The sequence below is a fragment of the Schistosoma mansoni genome, assembly GCF_000237925.1.
Source record: "Schistosoma mansoni, WGS project CABG00000000 data, chromosome 3 unplaced supercontig 0077, strain Puerto Rico, whole genome shotgun sequence".
Lineage (NCBI taxonomy): Eukaryota > Metazoa > Platyhelminthes > Trematoda > Strigeidida > Schistosomatidae > Schistosoma > Schistosoma mansoni.
Genome location: NW_017386007.1, coordinates 620647 through 646796, shown reverse-complemented (window position 1 = coordinate 646796; position 26150 = coordinate 620647). Strand labels below are relative to the sequence as shown.

Below are 26150 nucleotides of genomic sequence, written 5' to 3'. Positions count from 1 at the left end.
ACCACAGATTTCGACTTAAAAATTCGTTCCTCGTAGTGTTAAGTTATCCAAGACAGAGTCAACTACTGGGAAAATGTGACGCAATTATTTTTTATAATGAATTTATCACTCCCTTCATGTACCCAGCTAACTGGAAGTACTAAGCTGTACTGATTTCCTCGTAGTTTCTTGCTAAGTAATATGCCAAATTTCCGTCTTTATCTCCTTACTCTATTTTTAAGATAGATTATCTCGTAAACGAAGGCCTTCATCGCAAGATTGTTTGTATGATTAAGCAAATCTTATCTCTTGTTCTATTGCTTGCAGTACATAAAACTCTCATAATCACTAATCAGCAAAACGACCAGATGAAATGAAAATCTTTATTTACCAATCACGTAGTAAACATTCAATTTAAACCAATCCCATCTAAACAGTATTCATAATCACACAGTTTAATTGTTAACGATCAACAGGTGGAAGAAAAAAAATTATTGGGCCCCTTCCTTAAACTCGTTTCCTGGAACGGAAACACCCTGAAGATAAATTGTAACGGGTCCAGATTGGTTTTCTGGACTTGTTTCTTTACCTTGCTCCGACTTTATTTCATTGTTACTTTCTTTGGGCACTGTTTTCGGCTCATCTGATTTGATGATAACAAATTTCACATTCTTATTTGCGAATCTACTTATTGTAGTTGCTTGTAGTTCAGTCATGTTATTTGGTTTTTTTGTTGGTTTTATGAAATGTTTGGACTCACTAATATTGATCCTCGTGATTGTGTTGTTATTGATTTTGGGCTGAACTGGTGGAGTTGGGTACACTTGTTGTTCTGTGCTATCTGTTGTCGGTATTACTGTCTGTACATTAGATACATGAGCAATTATTGACTTCTTCGGACCTGTTGGTATTTTCGGTTGATACATATCTCCATGCAATGAAAGAATACCGACTGGGGGTTGATTAAAGTGTTGGAACGGTGTTTCTTGAGGCATATAAACAAGTCTTGACCTTTCAGTATCCCATGGTTTATTTTGGAAATCTGAATTTGTTTCTTTGCAAATGAACTCTTTCGGTTCATCACATGACATAGCTTGAATGCTCCATTCTCCTTGGCCATTGTTTTTCAAGTTACCAATGATACAACCCTGGCGGTTCTTCAGGATTTGCTGCCAGTGACCCCTCTCTGTATCTGGGAACCGGAGGAATTTGAAAGCTGTTTTATCAAACCATTGTAAAACGATATACTGATGATTCACCAGGTCTGCCGTCCCTCCTAGCCATATTTTAGTTAAACTGTTATCCCCAAAACATTTTGATAACATTTTCTATTTGTAATATATAAAAAATGTTTTCAGGTTAGTTAGCAAGTTAATTTTAGATGAGAAAAATCAGATTTAAAGTATGTACCAATTGTGCTTATCGTATCACTTCATATGGCATTAAAAGCAATTGTGTTACCTTAACCTAATTACCACTGTAGCTGTAAATAATTCCCCAAAATCAATAGCTCTTTAAGTGTTCGACATTGGATGCTGACCACATTCTTTTAAGTGGACTTGTTTAACTGAAGGCGTTCAGTCATACATCCACACCAGATCACGTTACGACCCAGCGTGGGAAACAGCTCCTAGGTTCACTAGGGAGATTAGAGCAAACGCTTCTTGATATATTGATAACGGATCAAATATATCTTTCCAATCTCTTCGCATCTGACTTCTGATTTTAACCGATTGAGGGACGATTCGAATATAGGTGTTACTGGCTAATAGTTGTCAAACTACAGTACTGGTGGTATCTTCACCACTAAATTAGCATCTGTGCTTTTCAGCATCACTGATAGTTGCTATTTTAATATTTTGTATTGTCTAGTACTATGTCAAGACTATATGGGTTATTCCAACTTCTAGACAGACCAATTTATTCTTCTTGAGCCACATTTTGACCTTGTCAATCATTCGCTTATTAGCCTTGACTTACCCTATTCATGACATGTCTTCAGCTTATTTTTGTCTGGCTATAAATATTGAGTCACGCTATATCAAAAAGAGTTGACTTACTCACCTTCTCTGCTTTGTTTCCCCTCTTTTCATCCTGAATGTTTGTCCGGATAAACGAACGCTTGAGACGAATTCATCCAACACAACCCGTATTTGGTAGTTCACCAATAGTATTGTAGCGCAGTTTATATATGAACAAGTTCCACACAACTTGAGTGAGTAGCTTATTACTGAGTGTTCTGGGAACCAATAATGTGGCACATAGGCTTTAGAAAATAAAGACTGCATTTGATAGAAGGTTCAGATTTCACTCCACTCGTCGTAGTATGGTTAATCTATCAATTTCTTCACTCACATAACAGCAATGTATATGGCCACAAACACATCCATGGTACTATTAGTATAGCTCATTTCGACTTCCTATTATACTAAGCATCCATTTTTTTTTAAGTGAACTAAATATGACCACGTTTAGGGACTAAATCTGTATTAGGATTTATTTATTTATTTAAACACATAAATATTGGTACAAGGAAGCACCAGATACATATGCACCTCACAAATCTCATTCGATTTGTGTGAGGGCTGTGATACTGCCCAGGTGCCCAGACTGAAGCAGGTATTAGGAGGAATAAAGTGAATCAGTTCACGGGCAATAACGTTCATGTGAGGGTATATATTGTTTTTTATTCCAAGTATTATTTGTTACTAATCTCTGACCTTATGCTTAACACATGTAGTTGACAAGTAATCCAATCATCTACTTCGTATTACTTTATTTTTATTGTGCCAATGTAGTCAATGTAATTAGCCCATAATTGTAATATCGTAGGGAAATTAAGAGGTTATATATTGACCTTTTGTTCGATATTCATTTATTTAACCTAAACGCATAACCATCGGTACAAAGTAGTCATCATTTAACTTGTATGTGAGCTGAGATATTGTCCGGGTTTCCAAACTGAAGTAGTTAGTTTCTTCAAGGAACCACTCTTTGAGCCTTTGACGTAGAGGTTTAATCCACAAAGCAGTGAAGCATTGGTAGGAGATATAGTCCCATGGTAGCCGGTGACTAAAAATAGGTTCATACGCCATTTTTCTCTCAGGATTATGGGGCCCATGTGCCCTACAGGTGGGTCATCTGTCTCTCCACCTTAATAGCACGATAACATACATTTCATTTTTAGTAATCATTATGACAACAGATTTTAAGGTATTCGACCACTCATCAAAAGACAGCTATTCTATCAATGATCTTAACTCATTACAGAATCATATAAACTAAAATGAACTAACCATAGTTCACTTACCCATTCTTCATCTGATTGTATAGATGCTAAATGTGATTCAGATGTAAATACTTGATTACAATAGTTTTCAGCTTGATGAAATGGTAATTTCAAACCCATTACTTGTCTATATGTATTACCATGATATTTAACTGTTTTAACTTGTTCTACCATAGGTTGTTCTTCATTATATTTTCTTGCTGGATAATAAGTATTGAATTGATATGGATATTTATTATGTACTGGGTAATTAGATGGATGCCAAATACATGTAATGTATAATATTTGACTTAGTAATAGTATTAAACTACTTATTGTATACATGATATTCATTTGATCAGTTACCAAGAGTAGAAATGAAATTGTCTTTTCTTTTTCTTTTCTTTTGAGTAGTGCTTTAATATCAATGAATTGTACTCACTAGTTTTGATTATTCTTAAATACTACTTATAATAATAACAGTAGTATTCATAATAGTAATGATAATAATACTTCTATTTATATGAATAGGGTTAATCTTGATCTAAATGATCATTTCAACTTGATATGAGCGGTAATCATAATCTCTTGAATTATTGATTATATTTGTTAAAGAGATATTTTATGCAATAGATAACTTGAAATGATTAATATCTGTGTAGATTGTTTAGCAGAGATGGATAGTGGTTAGCAGTGGAATCCAGTTTGACGCGCGTCACTTCGTCCTATTTAAGACTCGTCAGCTGGATGTACTTGCATCTCAGACTTGTTCATGTTCACTCGGGGACTCGAACCTAGTACCTTTCGCTTCAAAGGCCATCGCGTTATCCCAGAGTGAACATCAACTCTGAGATGCAGGTACATCCAGCTGACGAGTCACAAATAGGACGAAGTGACGCGCGTCAAACTGGATTCAACTGCTAGACACTATCCATCTCTGATTACCATGCTTGTGAATTAAGGCTATATTGAGGCAATACGCACAGTATGCACATATGCCAATTACAGACTGACTAGTTGCAGTCTTAACACATCGAGTGAAAGAATGAAACAAACAATACTAAATGAATGTGTAGATTGTTGTTGTTGTTGTGATTAGATGCCATCCTAGTTAAGTAAAGTTAAGTTAGGTGCTCGGTTAAGTGCTCTGGCGCGAGACTGGTAAGTCCTGGGTTCGAATCTTGCGAGTGAGGGATCGTGGATACGCACTGCTGAGGAGACTCACAATAGGACGAAACAGCCGTCCAGTGCTTCCAGGTTTTCCATAGTGGTCTAACTTCAATTGACTAATGATTTCAACCATGAAAAATAAAGTTTTGTTATTCCTATCTTTAAGATAACTACGCCTGTAACTCCTCTGGAGGCTACTGCAGGTCTGAAGCCCGGATAAAAGAGGAGGGTTTGGCCATGGGGTTAGCGACCCTATCTCGTAGAAAACTAACTCGCTAAAAAAACGCTAAACAGAAAAATTATTCAAACCATCTTTTAGATATTCATACTGTTGGATGGTAGCTTAGTGATTTAGAGGTTATATGTTCACATATGAAACTGAAGGTCCTGGGTTTGAATTTCTTTGGTATGGGATTGTGGTTAGGTATTGGTGAACAATCTAGCAATCTAGCTTAGATCGGACTCATGAAATTAACTGTCTAAAAACTTACTACAACCTCCACAAATCCCCATTCAATCACTTACAGTTTATTTTTATTTATTTGAACACATAAATATTGGTACAAGGAAACACCAGATATATATGCGCCACACAAATCTCAGTTGTTTTATGTAAGGGCTGTGATACTTCCCGGGTGCCCAAACCGAAGCAGGTGGTTTTATTAGGCGGCCACACCCCGAGCCTTTGACCTAAAGATTTGATCCACAAGACAGTGGAGCAACGTAAGGAGATGCAGTCTCATGGTAGCCGGTGATCAACGATTGATTCATACGCTATTTGTTCCTACAGGATAATGGAGCCCATGTGTACCATTGGTTTGGAATCAGGGTTTTCCAACTCCCCTAGGTGGATGCGCCGTGTCCACCAACAGGGTTCAAGCGCTGGACATTCGCTTTTCTTCCTCTCAATGTCGTAGAGAACACCCTTTTTAGGAGAAGGCAGTGATTAAGACTTCCTTGACAGAGGCTATATACGCGTGGCCATGTGAGAGCATTTGGAGAGGGAGAGCGGACTCTCCTCACTCTCGACCGTACCAGGGAATTTTGGGGTTACAGTTTATTAGTACTAATTAACTATATCACTTTCTTTTTTCACTCAAATGTATAAAGTGGTTACAGTTAGTTCTGCTGAAGACCACTTTTTTGATTTATCTAGTGTTATTGAAGTGAACAATGATTTGGTTAGGGTAATTCAATTAATTGTGTTATGCAAATTATTTGGACATCTTCTTTGAGTTATCCCTTACAGAATCTGTTGTTATTTCGATTACTTTCTATTTTCCTTTCTCTTCTGTTCGTAGGAATTCCATTTTCAATTCCTGATATATACTACTTCTATCTGTCCGTATAAGTAGCATACACCACATTATTAACATTATTGATGTGTTGCATTAGGTAGCTGTGAACTGAAAGGCTATTCAAATTCAAATTAAGATTAATTGACCATAGACCAAACTGGATATACACTAAACTCTATAATCGTTTGTATAACGTTTTGAAAAAATTGTTTATTAGGTTTAGATAGTGTGAATTAAAATGAAACATGTAAATATAGATCATGATGATGGGGATACTCGACAAAGGTGAGACAAAACAATTTACCATTGGTCTCGAGGGTTTGGCCTTTTTTCTTGCAGTGTAGTTTTGTAGTACTCAAACTAGTCAGTTTTTTCAAATCGCAGGTAAATTAGTCTTAATTTCCCCGTTTGGTGGCCTGGGCTTCCGGAAGATTTTGGAACCTTAGTAAACATAGTAACAGGAGGGGAAGTATTCTACGTCTTCACTAGCATAAAAAGGTGTACCATAAAGAGTTATTCTTTCCTCTTTACTTTTCTCGTTTTTTTAGCATGATCTATTTACAGAAATCGCTTTTGTTAAGTATGCGGATGATGTCAGTGTATCTACTCCAATTTCTGCCTCTTCAAACCTCCTTGAAATGAATAAGTTCTTGTCACTTTTGGAATGATAACCTTTTCTCAATGGTCTCAAAATTAATCCTTCTAAGTGCCATGTTTTTAATCTTAGAATGAGACATAAACATCACCTAAACACCTTGTTGGAGTCCCATAAAGTTTGTACCATTGGAAATTCTCTAATGAAAACAATGTCAAAGATCATAAGATGGATAGTGGCTAGCAGTGGAATCCAGTTTGACGCGCGTTTCGTCCTAGTTGGGACTCGTCAGCTGAATGTAGTGCATCTCAGACTTGTTGATGTTCACTCTGGAACTCGAACCCAGTACCTTTCGCTTCAAACGCCATCGCGTTATCCACTCAGCTACTGAATCCTGGTAGCCACTTGCTTGTGCATTGGGATAAAGTTTGAATTCACTTAGTATTGGGAAGATTCAAACAAACAATACTAAGTGAATGTCAAAGATCATTTAACTCGCCCGTACGCTAAACTATACAAACTCTACAATATCTTATCTAGTAAGTATACAATGCAACAAACAGATTGTAAAAGTTCACTTCGTCAATAAGTTGTATTCTTAAACGTGTTGCTAATTAAACGTTGTACAGATTCTTGTCTTATTAAAAAGTATTCCATTTAAATTTCTGGTAGTTTATTTACTTACATCATGTAAATAGGTATTCACTGTTTCTCTTTTTTTTGTAAGAGTAACTTATTGGAATGTAGTCTCCTGAGAATTCCATATTGTACTAAAAAGAATAATGTTGAATAAAGGCATTGATAATAATAATACTTTTTACGCCTGCTACTCCTCGTGGTGGAGTACCCTATCCTGGGCAATCCTTTCAAGTTCTTCCCAGTTTTAATTCATCCCTTTGATATCTACTTCCTATTCCAGAAGAAGTGTGTTCGTTAGCCTTCCCCTTTTCAGCTTCTTTTCCGGATTACAAGTTATGTCTTCCCTCGTGATGCAGTTTAGTCATTTCCTCTATGTATGTCCGATCCACTTCCAACGTCTTTTCCTAATTTCCTCTTCAGATGGAAGCTGGTTTGTCCTCTCCTATAAAACGTTGTTGCTGATGATATCCGGCCAGTGAATGTTGAGTATTCTGCGTAGACAACTGTTTATAAATACTTGTACATTATTGACGATGGATTTAGTAGTTCTTCACGTTTCAGCTCCATACATTAGGACTGTCTTGATATTCGTATTGAAAATTCTCACTCTGAAATTAGTTGACAGTTGTTTTGAGTTCCATATGTTCTTCAATTGTAGTAATGTGGACCTTGCTTTGCTAATCCTCGCATTTACATCTACATCAGATCCTCGTTGTTCATCGATGATGCTACCAGATACGTGAAAGATTCCACATCTTTCTGAGTTTCTCTATCAAGTGTGATTGGGTTGATGTTCTCTGTGTTGTATTTGAGGATCTTCTTATTTCCCTTCTATATGTTGAGACCTACTGATGCAGAGGCTGTTACTACATTGTTTGTCTTCACCTGAATTTGCTGGTGTGTATGGGATAGGAGGACCAGGTCATCTGCGAAGTCCAAATCGTTTAATTGATTCTGATATGTCCATTTTATTCCGTGCTTCCACTCAGATGTGGAACTGATAACAGTGTGATGCCTCTGTAGTTCTCACATTTTCTCAGATCTTTCCTTGGTATCTTGATGAGTTATCCTTCTTCCCAGTTTGTCGCTGGCACTTGTTCTTCCTTTTAAATCTTCCTTAATAGGAGGTGGAGCATGTTTTCAGTTACTTCTATGTCTGATTTCTGATCTGATTCTATGTCCTTGAAGTTCAGTGTTTGTCTTTTTTTCTTTGTACTTGACCAGTCCCTATGGTTTACTATATTCACCTATTAGTTTCTTCGTTGTATCATATAGTTGCTTCATATTTCCTTCTCTTGAAGCTTGTTCCGCCGTCGTTGCTAGTTTTTCCACATATTTCTAATGATAATAATAATATTATTAGTAATAACAATAATAATAATATACAGTGGTGTCTTGGGTAGGATCATTGTTAGCGAGCTTAAGGTAGTTTACAACAATTCCACGAATGGATACCAGCAAATATAACTCCTTAAGCTGCGATTCTCACTAGTTATAAAGGTGGAATTCTTGGTGTTTAGACAACTTAGCTTACATAACCTTATTTAAGTATAGATTACAAATTCATAACTTTAGTGCTGTATAAAAACTCCTGAGGTGCAGGTACATCTTGCTGACGAGTCACAAATAGGACGAAACGCGCGTTAACCACTATCCATCTTTGCTTACCATGCTTGTGAATTTAGACTATATAGAGGCAATACGCACAGTATGCACATATGCCAATTAGAGAGACTGACCAGTTGCAGTCCTAACACATCGATGGGAAGATTCAAACAAACTATACTAAATGAATTTAAAGCTCCTTACAGTTTTAAAAAGGGTATAAATTCCTCCAATTGTACATCTGCAATAAGACCTATATAGTTGAATTTTAACTTATATAACCAATGGCATATTATCTGGCCATTTTAAGTGGGGAAATTCTTTTTAAAGTTTATCTCAATGAAGTACAATGTTTTCTTGAATGAGTTAAAGCAAATTCTGGAAAATCAAAGGTATAAGGATTGGTACTGTGTCAAGGCTCCCAAATGCCCTGGTACGGCCGAAAGTGGGGAGAGTCCGCTTTCCCTCTCGAAAGGCTCTCACATGGCCACGCGAATATATAGCCTCTGCCAGGGAAGTCCCACTCACTGCCTTCTCGTGGCATTACTGTTGTTTACGAAATTGAGAGGACGAAAAGCGAATGTCCGGCGCTTTAACCGGGTTGGTGGACACGGAGGGTCCACCTAGGGGAGTTGGAAAACCCTGATTCCAAACCAATGGTGCACATGGGCTCCAGTATCCTGACGGAACAAATGGCGTATGAATCAATTATTGGTTACCGTTTACCATGGGACTGCATCTCCTTACGTTGCTCCACTGCCTTATGGATCAGATCTTTAGGTCAAAGGCTCGGGTTGTGGCCGCCTAATAAAATCATCTGATTCAATTTGGGCACCTGGTCAGTATCACAGCCCTTACACAAAACAACTGAGATTTGTGTGGCGCACATGTATCTGGTGTTTCCTTGTACCAATATTTATGTGTTTAAATAAAATAATAAATAACTATGTCAAGTCTACATAGGTTATTTTATACTTATTCTTCTCAAGCCATATTTGTACCCTGTCAGTTATTCATTTATCAAACCTTGACTATTTTAATGTAAGTGTATGTATGTGCATTTCTTAACTTACTTATCCCATATCTGTAACTTATTTTTCTCTGACTATAAGTATCGATTAACGCTTGGTTAAATCGACTTGGCTCACTTGACTTGTCCATTGCGTGTCCTTTTTTTTGCTTCGCTTTCCGGTCAACGATTGTATGAAATTTACGTATTCAAAAATCCATTCTCATATTTGACTTATTTAGTTCCTTCGTTCACCAAAGTGATTTAAGTCGATGATTATATACGAGGATTGGTGACATGTACCTTTCGATAACAATCATAAACGACTTAACTTGAGTCAGATACAGGATCACTATTAAAAACGGTATACCTTAAGTGAGTTCTTATTCAAATAACAGTCGTGTTAGAAAGTATTATTCTAGACTAATCATGCATCAATATAACAGTTCTAACGAGAATACTGATAGGGACATACGACAGTCGTGGATTGGTTGAGGTTAGACATTAACACCGTTGGATACCGGTTCAGTGTTCTATCGGTTAAGTGCTCTGGCGCGAGACTGGTAAGTCCTGGATTGGAATCCCGCGAGGCGAGATCGTGGATGCGCACTGCTGAGGAGTCCTACGATAGGACGAAACGGCCTTTCATTGCTTCCAGGTTTTCCATGGTGTTCTAGCTTCAATTGACTCATGATCTCAACTACATAAGATTACTGAAATCTCCACAAAACCTCCTTCTGAAAATAGAATTACGTTAGAAGAATTCTAAGACAAGATGTTAGTTGTTGCTTGGGTAGTTATGAGACTACATCGGTATTTGTTCGATTTAAACTTTTAGATTGTAACTGACCACCAATCACTAGAGTTTATGTATTTCTTGTCACATCATCAATCTCCTACTACAGTGGTCCAGAGGTGTAGTCTAGAACTGATCACTTTGCTATGATCGATTTCAGACTTTCATAAAACTGATCTTTACCGCCATCATTGATGGATGTATAACAAAGTGATTTTGTTCACGTTATCATAAGTAATTTTACAGAGTATACTTTCATCGACGGTATGAAGTATTATTATGATGTACAAGTAGACAAAAGCTAGAAAACAAGGAATTACATCAGTAGCTTGTAAAGCATTTTCAAGATCACTGATTCTTTGCACATTACAGATGTAGAATATTGATTAAAAAAAGAAAGAAAAGTTACCGAATATTTCCCATGAGGTTTACAATAATTGATATTGTCAACTAATCCAATATATCTATGATAAACAGATAAACGAGAAGCACCGGAAGTCGATAGGACACACATTGAAGAAATCACCCAACTGCATCACAAGGCAAGTACTCACATGGAATTTTATATAGTTAAGATCATGAGTAAATTGAAGCTAGACTACCATGGAAAACCTGGAAACACCGGACGGCCGTCTCATCCTATTGTGGGACTCCTCAGCAGTGCGCATCCACGACCTCGCCTCACGAGATTCGAACCCAGGACCTACCAGTCTCGCGCCAGAGCACATAACCGATAGACCACTGAGCCGGCATCTAATGGTGTTTATGTCTAACTTCAACCGATCCACGAAGTTACGCGACCAACTTCCATTGTACTGAGGTAGATACCTGTCTCTACCTGACATGGATTAGCTCCAATGGCCACGACTTCTCACTAGAACTCCAGGAATTATCTCATGGAGCCAGTCACTAGTGAGAATATGATCATTATCACAAGGGGGTCTTGTGGAGATCTTAGTAATTTTATATAGTTAAGATCATGAGTCAGTTGAAGCTAGACCACCATGGAAAACCTGGAAGCACTGGACGTCCGTTTCGTCCTATTGTGGGACTCACATGGAATCCTAAAGGCTAAAGGACAAAAGGGAGACCATAAAACACATTACGCCGAGAAATGGAGACAGATATGAGAAGAATGAACAACAATTGGATAGAACTAGAAAGGAAGGCCCATTGACAGAGTGCGTTGGACAATGCTGGTCGGTGGCCTATGCTCCACTGGAGGTAATAGGCGTAAGTGCATCTTTAAAGGAATGAGAAATAATGATAATAAGATAATAGTCTCAAAATATTATCCCCCCTTTCTTTTTTCAACAAATAGATTGAGATGTTTATTTTGAATTTCATCGGTATATTCTATTCCCAAGTGAAATTGTTTCAATCTTGATTATCATTGTTGTTGTTATATTGCCTCAAGTGATTAATGATTCGATTCAATTATTGTTATATACACTAGTTTTGTTTTTTTCATTTAGATTATAAGTATTTAGAATATAACATGATTAGTATATACATAATAGAAGTATAGGAAGATGATAGAATATAAGATCTCATAGTTGAATTCATAAGTTGATTGAAGGCTAGACTACCACTGGAAATCTGGAAACACTATTGAATGTTGGTTCAATGGTCTAAAGTTTAAGTGTTTGCTTGCGAGACTGAAGGTCTTGTGTTCAAATCCTTTTGTTATGGGATCGTGGATGCGCATTGCTAAGTTTCTCAATCAAGTGTGATTGGGTTGGTTTTCTGCGTGTTGTATTTGAGGTCACAACCAGGTTGTGATCTTAAGCTATGTCTGCTCATCTCCCGGTTCTCACGTCTTTCATTGATTTTGTGAATTTTTTACTGATGGAAATATGATCTATGTAGTTCTATATAGTGTGATTCAGTGAGACCCATTTAGCTTAATGTATGCATTGGTGTGGGAATATTATGCCGCCTATAACCAATTTGTTGAATCCACATAAATTTACGAATCTCTCACCATTCTCGTTCCCTAGAAGCACCGGACGGCTATTTCGTTCTATTGTAGTCTAGAGGTTAAGCGCTCGCGCGAGAGACTGATAATTACTGGGTTCGAATCTCGCGAGGCGGGATCATGGATGCGCACTACTGAGGAGTCACACAATAGGACGAAACAGCCATCTAGTTCTTTCAAGTTTTCCATGGTGTTCCAGCTTCAATTGATTCATGATCTCAACTCTATAAATATGAGGTTTTTTAAATTGTTTTTTATATCAGTTAATAAATCTAAAAGTCACTAGAACAGCTTCCTGATATATTCTCACGATCCTGCACACAGGGCTTGAACCCAGAACCTTCAGTCTTGCGCGCGAACGCTTAAGCTCTAGACCATTAAGATGGTATCTAATGGGTTCTAGTCCCTCTAGTGCGGGATTGTGAATGCTCATTGCCAAGAAGTCATATACTAGGACGAAACGGTCGTTTAATACTCTCAGGTTTTCAATGGTGGTCTAACATTAATCCATTCATGATCTTAATCAATACTCAGCAATCTCTACAATCCTATATTGATAAATCTATTCTCATTTAGTCTTTAAAAAACACTGATTTCTGGAATATGCCTTTTATTCAAATTTCTTACCTCTTATCGGTAAACATTCCACTCTAGTGTTGTTAAATGGTTGATGTTTAATTAAGAAATTTTTAAAAGAATCATTTAACATAAAAACTGATTAATCTTATGGGAATTAAAGGTGGATATTTTTTTATTTGAATAGTAAGATACTACTTAAAAAGCTGATAAACTACTGATAAAAATAATGTTAATCCTTTGGGCTTAATGATTTCAAAGCATTTTGTATGATTATTACGTAATCCAAGTTCTTACTGTTATTGTGTCGTTTGAAAAAAAAACTAACAACTACAATATATGCATTATTACTTGAGTCTACTTGATACATGCACATGTATACGAACTTCAGGTAAACTTAGATATTCTGATTATCTGCTTTCAAAAAATGGCTGATACCTATCAACCCGATGAAGTGTATCTACATGCTGTTTGGGAATAGGTACAGAATAGGAAAAGTGCCCGTACTCGGAGTCCGGTCTCATAAGGATCTTAGGGTGACAGTGAGTCATGATCGTAAGATCACAGCCTGCTACCGTGGGGGTACAAGATTAGCTTAGGATCCGAGTATAGAGTTCAATCAACAAGGCTTATCAATCTATGACAAATTAGTGCATACTTCATCAAAAGAAGGTTGAGTAGATTGAATGGAAGAGAACGAGAACAGAATGTGACTGGTATGGGAATGAATGAGACAATTGAAGTATTAAATTTATGATATTCACATTTGATTAAATAACTCTGTATTTTGTAGTCAAATACGTTTTCCTCCACGCTACTTGAGTTCTTGTTCACTATAATGCTATAGTGTCGACCAGAGTTGACAATTCGCATCTAACCAACCTTTAAACTGTAAAATAATATATCTAGCCTATATAAAGAAAAACAGTTCATTCTTATTACAACGACTGAAGCGGTTACAGTATCTTAGACACTAAAGTAGTATCGACTATATTGCATTAATTAACTTTCAATCGTTAATTTAAGAATATATAAATATGACTAAATTGACTAGTTTTTAAATATTTTGTTGTCAAAAAGGTGATTTTATGAAGATTGTAGTAGTTTAATAGTTGAATTCATGAGTCGATTAAAGCTAAATCACCATGGAGTCGAACCGAAACGCCTCGGTCTCGTATGTAAACACCTAATCTCTAGACCACTCAGTTAGTGTCCAACTGTGTTTGAATTCGACCGACTCAGAATATTGTGCAGCCATTTTCTGTGTTAAATGTGAGACAGTTACACACCGAAGACAATCGAAAATGGTCGTGCAGTGTTTGGGATTGATTGATCTTAGACGTTGACGATCTTGGACATCAATTCAATGGTCTAGAGATTAATCGTTCGCTCACAAAACTGAGGGTCCTGAGTTCGAATCCCACATCCATGTTCGTGAGTATGCACTTCTGAGGAGTCCCATTTTATGACGAAACAGTCATCCAGTGCTTACAAATTTTCCATGATGGTCTAACTTTAATGGAATCACGAATTCGACTATCAAATTCTTCAAAGAAACTATTCATAAATATGTTATTGAGAAAAGGGAAAAGATGTTAAATAAAATCCTATGGATGATGAAAGATATGTGTTATATTCTAGCGAAGACATAAATATGGGTAATTTCCGGGACCTATGAATGGACGATTATTCTATATATATATTCTTATTGTTTAACTATTGAGTAACTAGATTATGTATTGTTTGTATATTCATCTTATTATAAGCTTCCTTTTGATCTATGAATTATTACTGTATGATTTACTGTTCCTAAATTATATTCAGTTTATTGATTACTGTATCCCATGTTCACAGTCACATTTGGCTTGATCTTGTACAAATATTATTTTCTATTTTATGGTGTGATGCGGTCTGTCTGTCTATCTATCTATCTATCTGGTATAGAAACCGAGTATGCTTGAAACGAATGATTTGCATAGCAGAAACTGCAGTTGGTGTTCTGAACTCAATTGGAATGGTTAGGAGGACAAGGTACCAATAAACACTCTAGACTGCTTATACCAGTTGAACGTCATTGATTTGTCATGGTGTTAATCTAGAAATTGTTTATATTTATCATGATAATGATTACAGAATTATCATGGAAGGATACCTTTCAAGGTTTGTTAATCACAATATAGAGTTTAAACCTACAAAAGTATCAAAAAGTAATCTTGCGTGGATATTGATTTCAAATTAATAAAGCTTGCAAAAACGTCAAGAAGAAGGATCTCTCTCTCTCTCTCTGTAACCTTTACTCACTTCAGCCTTATAGTTAGTATTCTCCAGTCGATCAGTGTTCAGCAATAATTAAAGTGCGAATTACTCGTATTTGACTACTTTCATGTATTTTTCAAAGTTGAAATCATCAGTCAATTGAAGCTAGACCACCATCGAAAACCTGGAAGCACTAGACGGCCGTTTCGTCCTATTATGGGACTCCTCGGCAGTTTGCATCCACGATCCCGCCTCGCGAGCGAGATTCAAACCCAGGACCTACCAGTCTCGCACCAGAGCACTTAACCTCTAGACCACTGAACCGGCATCCATGTGTTTGCCAACCTACCTGTTTTTATGGAGTAAAACATATAGGTTGTTTGATGTAGGTTTTTCTTACGAAGATCTAAGAACATTAACCTGCATAATTAAAAAGATGTTGTAAATGAAAGCATGACAAGTTCCATGATTGAATATTCTATTAACAGTGGTCACGCTCAACATTGATTAGTATCCACAAGGTAAACATTCTTGATGGATACTAAAGGTCTCAATAATCCTATTTTCAGTTTCTTAGTGACTGTAACTTTGTTACTATGCTCAGTAAATTACAAGTTTGTTTTATTTATGAAGCATGATATTTCATATCATTTCTCTTATTCATAAGTTTAATTAAATAGAGAAGGGAAAATGGAGTGAAATAAGATTAATGCCTTTATTTCGTGTACATACTGTGGTATGTACTACTAATGTCGATAAATATAAGTAGTATGTATCATCAATCGAAAATGAAATGCCTGGAGGCAGTAAGTTAAGGAGATCAAAGAAAAAGAGAATGAGAACAGAGAATAATTGGTGTGTAGATGAAAGTGTGAGACAATTAACTGATATTTACATAAGAAATAGTCAAGTATAAGACAATCGAGCAACATTTTGCAAATGAAGAATTTACTATGTGGTTCTTAGATTTTGCTAAGGGATTCTGTAATTATATGTTTAGATACATCCAGTTTCCCCCTCTTGTTTTCTCGTTCACTACAATACTTCATATCATAATAGGTTAAATGATGTGTTATTATCAGAAGGGTTTTGTAGAGATTTAGTATTTTCATAGTTGAAAGCGTGAGTAGTTCAACTCGTGGATTGGTTGGAGTTAGACATAAACACCATGGGATGCCGGCTCAGTGGTTTAGTGGTTAGGCGCTCGTGCGCGAGACTAATAGGTCCTGGGTTCGAGTCTTGCGGGGTTGGATCGTGAATGTACATTACTGAGGAGTCTCACATTAGGATGAAACGGCCATCTAGTGCTTCCAGGTTTTCCATGGTGTCCTAACTTCAATCGAATCACAAAATAAAAAAGCCTTAGTAACTTTTTTTCTTATGAACTTGTATCTAACTATTTATTAGGGAAATCGTTCTTACAATCGAAATATGAAGAGGAAAAAAATAATTAATCCCACAATCATCTACACACACACACAAACAAAATGAATAACAATAACAGTGATAAAACAAACAAACAAACAGATAAATATAAACAAACAAAAAAGGGGGATAGAAACTGAGCAAATTGATTTATGTATATTATTATTATTATTACTATATACTTTGTTAATCGATCAATAAATCGATTTGTTGTCAGGGTTACTACTTATGATTATTGAGTTGTTCCTATGTACATCTAACTGAGGGAGGTTATTATTATTATTATTACTAGTACTCAGAATTCATTTTATTTTGTAAATAGTTAAGATATATATTAGATTTATCGAAATGAACTTAGTTCAATGAAGTAGTATATTACAGATTAATTAGGTATTGCATTGAATATTTCAGAAAGGTTTGTAGACTCTTTTTTATCCTGCTGATGATTATTATAATAATAAACAAGAAGATTAATGGAAGATATAATTAACAAAAGAGAGGTGCTGATGTAGATTCAGATGACAACCTGGTTTTGATCAAGATGAAACTGAAGCTAAAGAAGTATTGGAAAATTGAGGAAATAGCATTACAAAGGTTCAATACAACCTTTATTCGACATACTAACAAACTCAACGAATTTAAGATAAATTTCAACAACAGGTTCTAAGCCTTACAAGATCTATTCGAAGAAGAAACTAGTATGGATGACAATTGAAAAGAGATTTACTAAATTGAACGTGTCCGGAGGTCCTGGGTAGCATTCAGAATCATTATAAGAAATGATTCTGCATGGAAACCCTGAATAACATTCAAGAAAATAAGAACAAAGAAATGGCAAATAACAACAGGCGAAGAAGAGCAAAGGAAGTCAACACACAGGATGAATATACAGAAACAAACAAGAGAGTGAAGAGGAACACTAGAGTAGATGAGCAGAAATATGTGGAAGACCTATCAACGACAGTGTAAAAAGCTGGAAGAAAAGGAAGTATGAAACAATTACATTATACAACGAAGAAACTAGCAAGGAGATATAACAAATCATAGAGACTGGCAAAGTACAACGAAGGCAAGCCAACCACTTAGATTTAAGAATACATTTACATGGGTAGAATACTTCAAAGAACTATTGAATAGACCAGTTCCATTGAATCCAACGGATATCGAAGCAGCACATACAAACTTCTCTGTATCTGTTACTCTACCAACGATCGAAGAAATCAGGATTGCCATCCGACAAATTAAGAGTGAGAAAGCAGCAGGACCTGACAATATACTAACCAAAGCACTGAAGACAGACATTGAAGTCAGTGCAAACATATTTCACGTTATATTCAAAAAGATTTGGGAAGAGGAACAAGTGTCACCGACAGTCTGGGAACAAGGACACCTCATCAAGATACCAAATAAGGGCGATCTGAGCAAATGTGAGAACTACAGAGACATCACACTACTATCAATACCAGGAAAGATTTTCATTAGTGTTGCTGAATCAGATGAAAGACGCGGTAGACGCCTAACTTTGAGATCAAAAGGCTGGATTCCGTAAGGATCGTTCGTGGACAGATCAAATCGCGATACTACGGATCATCGTCGAGCAACCAAGTGAATGGAATTCGTTACGATACATCAAATCCCTTAACTATAAGAAAGCACTTGACAGAATCGATATGGGAACTATGTGGGACCATGTTAGACACTATCGTGTATCTGAGAAGATCGCCAACATTATATGGAATCCATACAACGGGCTACACTGAGAAGCTGTGCATGTAGGACAGTTGACAGATACATTCCAAGTGAGGACCGGAGTCAGACAACACTGCTTAGTCTCACCCTTTGTATTTCTTCTGGTGGTTGTCTGGATTATAAAGATCTACACATCTGAGGAGAAAAACGGGACAAAATGGACAGGTTGGATGCAACTAGACGATTTGGACTTCACATGTGACCTAGACTTCCTATCTCATACACAAGAACAAATGCAGACGAAGACAACTAATGTAGCGGCAGCCACACACATACACAAGGGAAAAATCAAAATCATCAAATACAACACGGAGAACGCCTACACAATCCCACTAGATGTAGAAACTGTGAGAGATGTGGAATCTTTCATGTACCTTAACACCAACGATCGGATGCACATGTGAATGTAAGGATTGGCAAAGTAAGGGCCGCATTACTACAATTGAACAACATACGGAACTAAAAACAACTCTTAACCAATAACAAAGTCACAATCTCCAATACGAACGTCAAGATGGTTCTACTGTACAGAAGTGAAACTTGGAAAACCACTACAACCATCATCAAAAGGGTACGAATGGAAAAAAGGATTAGCGACAAAACGACGAGACAAATAATCTATTTCAATCAATCTCAGCCCCGATAACTCAGGGGAGAAATTCAGGTTCAAATGAGGGTAAGTACATTCCAAAAGCAGGAACAACAACAAGCACACAATTCAACAGTATATATATACAGTATAAAAGTGTCTTTGGGAGACGTCACAAAATAGCATATTAAAAGAGACAACAAACCGATGATATTTAGGGTCCTTTTGAGTGGGTAATACAATCTGAAGGTAAGCATAGGCACTTTTGGCGCGAAAACAAAAAATTCAAATTTCCAAAATAAAGTTACAAAAAATAAGACGTTTATCAAATGAGTTCTGGGGATCTATCATCTCGAACAAAGATAAGCCATTGTTTATGAATAATGAGATCTAAACCACGAATTGATCCTAGTTAAACCATCACTGAAAATCAGGAAGGACTAGACAATGCTTATAGACAACCTCTCCATAAAAAATAAACCCTGAGACTTGTCTCATATGCGAACGCTTAGTCTCGGAATTACTGCGTCCATATTCCATATTATACATGGCTCAGTTTCTTGATACCACATAACTATCTTTCATTGCTGAAGTTAGTAAACAGTCTCATAGTCTACATCATTGATACATTCGTAATATACCCTATACAAATCCTCCAAACTATAAAAACCCTTTCTATTAAACATAAAAGTGTGTTTCTTTTTTCAAATACAATTTCTAACTACACAAGAATATTTATATATATCAAAACATTTAAATCCTTTTTATTCTGGAAACATCACGTATTCCTTATATTTCTAAAGAAGCATAGAATATTTTGTCTAATAAGAAAAGAAATAAGATATTGGTTAATCTTCTTTGTTGCCATGACTACATGTACCATATCTATACACACACACACGCCCACAATCATGAACAAATAAATACATAAATTAAACTTTTCTTTTTACACTAATTGTATTACAAATATATATGTATATCTTGTTACAGAATATTTCCCCCCCCCCGCTGATAGTACTTATATACTATATAGATATAATTGTTTAATGATATAAATGACAAAATAGGTAAGAGAATGGGGAGGGGTTGTGAGATGGTGGAGAAGATTTGTAGCTTAGGTGGGGGTTGTGTATACCTTTATTCATTTCAATCATATTACGTCTTAATTTAATTAGTGTAACAATTTACTTAAAATTGAAGAGAAAATTTTTTTTTCTGTCGTAAATCTATTTCATAGATGATGATATAATGAAAGTTTAGTCTAGTCCGTCATATTCAAGGTATTTGGATAGTATAATGATCGGTTACCCTTGTATACAATCATCGATTGAAATCGCGTTAGTCAAATACGAAAACGGGTTTTAGATATGTATAGTTTATACAGTTCTCGATCTGAACAGACAATCAGAGAGACAAAGAGAAGAAAGTGAAGAGGAGAGAGCGAAGAGAAACGAAGTAAGGCGTGATAGAGAGGATGAGTGAGTCAACTCGATTTAACTAAGCGAGAGTCGATATTTGTAGTCAAACAAATGTAAGTTACAGACATAATGAATAGGGTAAGTAACTAACGCTTACTTACTTACTATTTACTTACTCCTGTTACCCCTCGTGGAGGAGCATAGGTCTCACACCAGTATTCTCTATCCAACCCTGTCCCAAGCAATCTTTCCCAGTTCTTTCCAGTTACCATTCATCCTTTTCATATCTGCTTCTATTTCCCGACGTAATGTGTTCTTTGGCCTTCCTCTTTTCCACTTCCCTTCTGGATTCCAAGTTAGGGCTTGCCTCATGATGCAGTTTGAATGTTTCCTTAATATATGTCCGATCCACTTTCAACGTCTTTTCCTAATTTCCTCTTCAGCTGGAAGCTGGTTTGTCCTCTCTCATAAAACGCTGTTTCTGATAGTATCTGGCCAGTGAATGTTGAGTATTTTGCGTAGACAACTGTTTATAAATACGTGTACCTTCTTGATGATGGATGTAGGAGTTCTGCACGTTTCAGCTTCGTACAGTAGGACTGTCTTGAAGTTCGCATTGAAGCCAGTAACTGATAAGGTAAAAATGTGACTTGATAAAAATGAATAGATTGATCTATCTAGAGGCTAAAGTAACCTAAGTGGGCTTGACATAGTACCAGACCCTACGAGAGTATCAGCATAGTTTTAAAATTGGTTACATACTTCAAAGATAAAATTCTAACTAACAATTAATTGATCACTGGGTGGTGATCAATGTCATGCGTGCAGAATTCAAACTGGTGGAGACATCATAATCACACATGTTATTTGATATATGAAGTTAAAGATTTGAAAGGAAACAGTTTTAAAATGGGAAGAATAGGTAAACTGATCACACAAGAGTAAGAAAAACAACTTTGGAAAAACTGAAACTTTCAGGTTTACACAACATCGTCTCAATAGGTGACTTCAGTTAACTCCAGGAACCGTTTTGCGCTTATTATTTCTTCAAGTGATTTTGTAAACAAATGTTTCATTTACAAGAAGTGGAACTAGAGAGGTTAATCGAGAAGGTCAAGCTAACTGCACAAGCAAGTGCCTATTAGGACTCAGTGGCCGAGTGGATAACGCGATGGCGTTTGAAGCGAAAGGTACTGGTTTCGAGTTCCAGAGTGAACACCAACTCTGAGATGCAGGTACGTCCATCTGACGAGTCCCAAATAGGACGAAACGCGCATCCTGTATTCCACTGCTAGCCACTATCCATCTTTGCTTAACTGCACAGCGGTTTAATATTGATTTGGGAGTAGGTATCAAAAACATTTTTCTTCCTAATCTCCAAGCTATTTATAAAATCCTTCATATAGTTAGTCAGTCAGTCGATTGACGGTACGTTCAATCCACTTACAATTAAGTCAATATATCGCTGAATAATGATGATCTTAAATGTCAGTTCCTCATTTCATTGTTATTCGTGAGTTTAGAGCTACAACTAACTGTTATATCAGGACAACGAATAAATGAATGATAACCCACGCTGAATGGTAACCGTTAGGAATTACTTATGAACTAATATGATAGGTATATGCTTATTGTCTGACTATTAAGTGACTCTATTATATGTACATTCATATCCCTTTGATTATAAGCTTTCATTTTACCTATTGACTACTACTACTACTATACGATTTACTATTCTCGGGATATTCACAATATATTAGTTACAGTCTCTCACACTCACAGCCACTTTTGACTTGATCTTGTATAATTTTACTTTAACCAACTTTCGCCTATTACCCCCAATAGAGTATAGACCAAAGACCAGCACTCTCCAACCCACTCTGTCCTTGGCCTTCCTTTCCATATAATTCGTGTCTGATTCGTTTACGTTCAAATATACAATGATATAGTGTGCTGAGAAGCACATAACTGTAAATTGGGAAGGTGTGAAAAAACGGGCTTGGCTGTTGATGGGGTAGGTATGAATAAGAAATTAAAAACACAATCGATTGAGTGCATTTGTATTGATTGTTTGAATCTTCTCATTAATGTTTAGGCATGTAATTGATTAGTCTATTCATATTGTCTCGATAATGTTCGAAGCCACAAGCCTCTACTTATTTTACTTTTACTTACGCCTGTTACTCCCAATGGAGCATAGGCCACCAACCAGTATTCTTCAACCCACTCTGTCATCGGCCTTCCTTTCTAGTTCTATCCGATTCTTGTTCATTCTTCTCATGTCTGTCGACATTTCTCAGTGTAATGTGTTCTTTGGTCTTCCTCTTCTCCTTTGACTTTCAGGATTCCATGTTAGGGTTTGTCTTGTGTTGCAGTTGACTGCTTTTCTAAATGTGTGTCCTATATACTCTCAGAGCTTCTTCCTGATTTCTTCCTCCACTGGATGCAGTCTGGTTTGTTGTCTTCCATAGTAGGTTGCTGTTGATAGTGTCTGGCCAACGGATCCGAAGTATCTTGCATAGACAACTGTTAATAAACACCTGTAACTTCTGTGTGATAGCTTTCGTAGTTCTCCGGGTTTCCGCTCCATACAATAGAACTGTCTTGAAATTTGTAATGAAAATTTTGATCTTGATGTTGGTTAATAATTGTTTTGAGTTTCAAATGTTCTTCACTTGTAAATATGATGCTCTAAGCCTCTACTTATAGTCTTTTTAATATTATTGTAATTGCTGCGTTGAGGCAATCCGCTTAAGATACAGATATACTGTAGTATCAGTTTATATGTTAAGCCCATATACTTTATTCTAGCTTCTGGCCAAGCTAATTCACCTATCCATTATGAGTCATATTTCGATCCTGTTCATTATTCGCTTATTAACCTTGACTACCTTTTTATATGAGCGTATGTGTATGCACACTTCGTATCTTATCCATCACATGTCTGTCATTCATTTTTGCCTGATTATAAATATTGAGTAATTCTTGCTCATAGCGTGTTGGCTTCCCCGCCAACATCCAATGCGCATCATTTTTGCTTTGTTCCGTTCTCATCTATTGGCTTCATCACTCTGATGTCCTGGCCAGACCAATGATTGTAGAAATTATATGTATTCTAAATCCATTCTCGTATTTGACTTATTTAATTCCGTTATTCACTAACGCGGATAAGGTCATTTATTACATATGAGATTAGATAGTACGTACAATCAAAAAGGTATCAGATTTACGTCGCAACAATTTCAACAAAAACTGATCACAATTTAGTTCTCAATACCCTAAGTAACAAGAACAATCAAACTTTTTACAAATTGACTAAAATAGATAATTTGTAGAAAAATAATTGGTTCATCTAATTTAAAGACATCCTGTAACCGATTGGTGTATTATATAAATCAATATACAAATGGAATTTATGTACATGTATCCCATATATAGATACTTGATTTCTAATGTATTGAACAAATTCAATAATCCTATACATTCCCAATTTAATTCAATCATGAAATCACACATATAAAGTTAAACCATTAAGTTTATAGAATTCAATTTCAGTAAAGTTTTCCACATGAGTTACCTACCTACCTACCTACCTACCTACCTACCTACCTACCTATCTATCTATCTATCTATCTATCTACCTATCTATCTATCTATCTATCTATCTATCTTATCCTATATCTTAAAATTGCATAAAATCATAAATCAACTTTAATCAATAAGGTTAAAACAAGAACGATAATGTAATTCTTTTCTCAATATAAAACACAAACTCAGAAAGGGGGGTTTTGTGGAGATATTAGTAATTTTATAGTTGACATTATGAGTCAATTGAAGCTAGATCATCATGAAAAACCTGGAAACACTGGAAGGCCGTTTCGTTCTATTGTGGGACTCCTTAGTACTGTGCATCCACGATCTCACCTCGCGAGATTCGAACCCAGGAAACTATCAGTCTAGCACATGGGATCGTGGATGCGCACTACTGAGGAGTCCCACAATAGAACGAAACGGCCATCCAGTGCTTACAGGTTTTTCATGGTGATCTAGCTTCAATTGACTAATGATTTCAACTATATAGAACTAATTAAATGTTTTGGTAAATTGTAAAATGGCTTTGTGAATTATGGAAATTTTACATTAAATTTATCATTCGCATACCTTTCTTGATTCATCCAACACATATTCCTTCATTCTTCTAATCTTGTTGTTTTAAGGACTGCACTCTGTGGTTTTCTCCTTTTTCTTTTTATCTCAAGCTTCAGTTGGTAAACATTCCATTTACAATTCTTGCCACATACTACTTATGTCTGTCTTCATAAGTAGCGCACATTGCACGACTACTGCTTCTGTTAATACTTAGACTAATAATTATCCTACTTCCACTTCTTCTTCTACTACCACTACTATTACTCCTACTAATTCTACTTCTACTACACCTATGACTACAACTTCTACTTTGAAAATATTTGACTTTCATAAAAAATTTAGGATCGCCTGATCATTGAATAATGAATGAATGTATACCATGTCCATAATGCATTTATTATTTATCTCGGTGACTGTTTCAAATAAATTGAAAATGATATTAAAGAATGAATATAGTTAATTAGGGGTTCTATGAGGAATGCTGGTGGACAGCTTATGCGTCTCTACGAAGGGTAACACGCGTAACTAACTAAATAAGTAAGTAAGTAGTAATTATTTCCGAATAACTAACTATTCTCATGGCAGTGCAAACACAGAATAATATCTTACAATACTGTATTATGCAAAGTCTATTTTCTAGGTTTGATGCAGTATTCGTCCAACTGACGTGATTCACTTATCAGATGTTTATAGACCTTTTTGATTACAGATATATGATATGAATTCTTATTGGTTTATTATTTGAATTCATGAATTATTCTAAGCTACATCACCTCGAAAAACCTGAAAGCACTGAATGGCAGCTTCGTCCTAGTATTGGACTCCTTAGCAATATGCATACATGATCTCGCACCAAGAGGAATCGAACCGAAGACTTTCGGTTTGATGCTCAAACGCTTAAACTCTAGGCCGCTGAGCCGGCATTCAACGATATTATTGTTTAACTTCAATCGATTCATAATCTTGAGTAACCATTTCTCCATTGTCTTAGGTGGATAACTGTCTCAAACCCGACAGAGATTTTGCTCCATTGGTCACAGTTTCCTAATTTTTATTAATTGAATAACAAATATTACATTCCTAATGTATTTGATTTCATCATAAAGAACCATTTCCGTTGTCAATCAATTTTTCATAGTTGAAATCATGAGTCAATTGAAGCTAGAACACCATGGAAAACCTGAAAGCACTGGACGGCCGTTTCGTCCTATTATGGGTCTATCTCGAATCTTATGAGGCGAGATCATGGATGCCCACTGCTGAGGAGCCCCGTAATAGAAAGGAACGGCCCTCCGGTGTTTCCAGGTTTCCTATTGTGGTCTAGCTTCAACTGATTCATTATTTCAACTATGAAAACACTGAAATCTTCACAAAACCCCTTCTGATCTATAATCATATGCTCACTACTGACTGAATTCAAAGGATGTTTCCTTGAGTTCCAGTGGAGTTCAACCACATGTGTTGTAGAGATATCAACTCACTGAAGACAATTGGTGAACGGTTGCTCAAAAATCGTGGATTGGTTGAGGTTAGACATTAACACCGTTGGATGCAGGCCGGCTCAGTGGTCTATCAGTTAAGTGCTCTGGCGCGAGACTGGTAGGTACTGGATTCAAATCTCGAGAGTCAGGATCGTGGATGCGAACTGTTG

At 36.3% G+C, this 26150-nt stretch overlaps 1 protein-coding gene and 2 non-coding genes across 3 annotated transcripts in view; 1 reads left to right on the top strand and 2 right to left on the bottom strand.

Annotated features, from left to right (window-relative positions):
* Positions 1-470: 470 nt before the first annotated feature.
* Positions 471-26150, bottom strand: part of Smp_159920 (cadherin, putative) — a gene marked incomplete at both ends in the record, with an annotated part of 35213 nt that continues 9533 nt past the window's right edge. The window contains 2 exons of the mRNA XM_018791380.1: positions 471-1307; positions 3290-3510. Coding sequence (XP_018645438.1) covers positions 471-1307; positions 3290-3510 — 1058 coding nt within the window. The remainder of the gene's footprint in view (positions 1308-3289; positions 3511-26150) is intronic.
* Positions 6633-6704, bottom strand: Smp_tRNA_00100_Pseudo_TTG.1.1. The gene has a single exon. It is a non-coding gene (tRNA).
* Smp_tRNA_00665_Pseudo_TTG.1.1 lies at positions 21500-21566 on the top strand. Its single transcript has one exon. It is a non-coding gene (tRNA).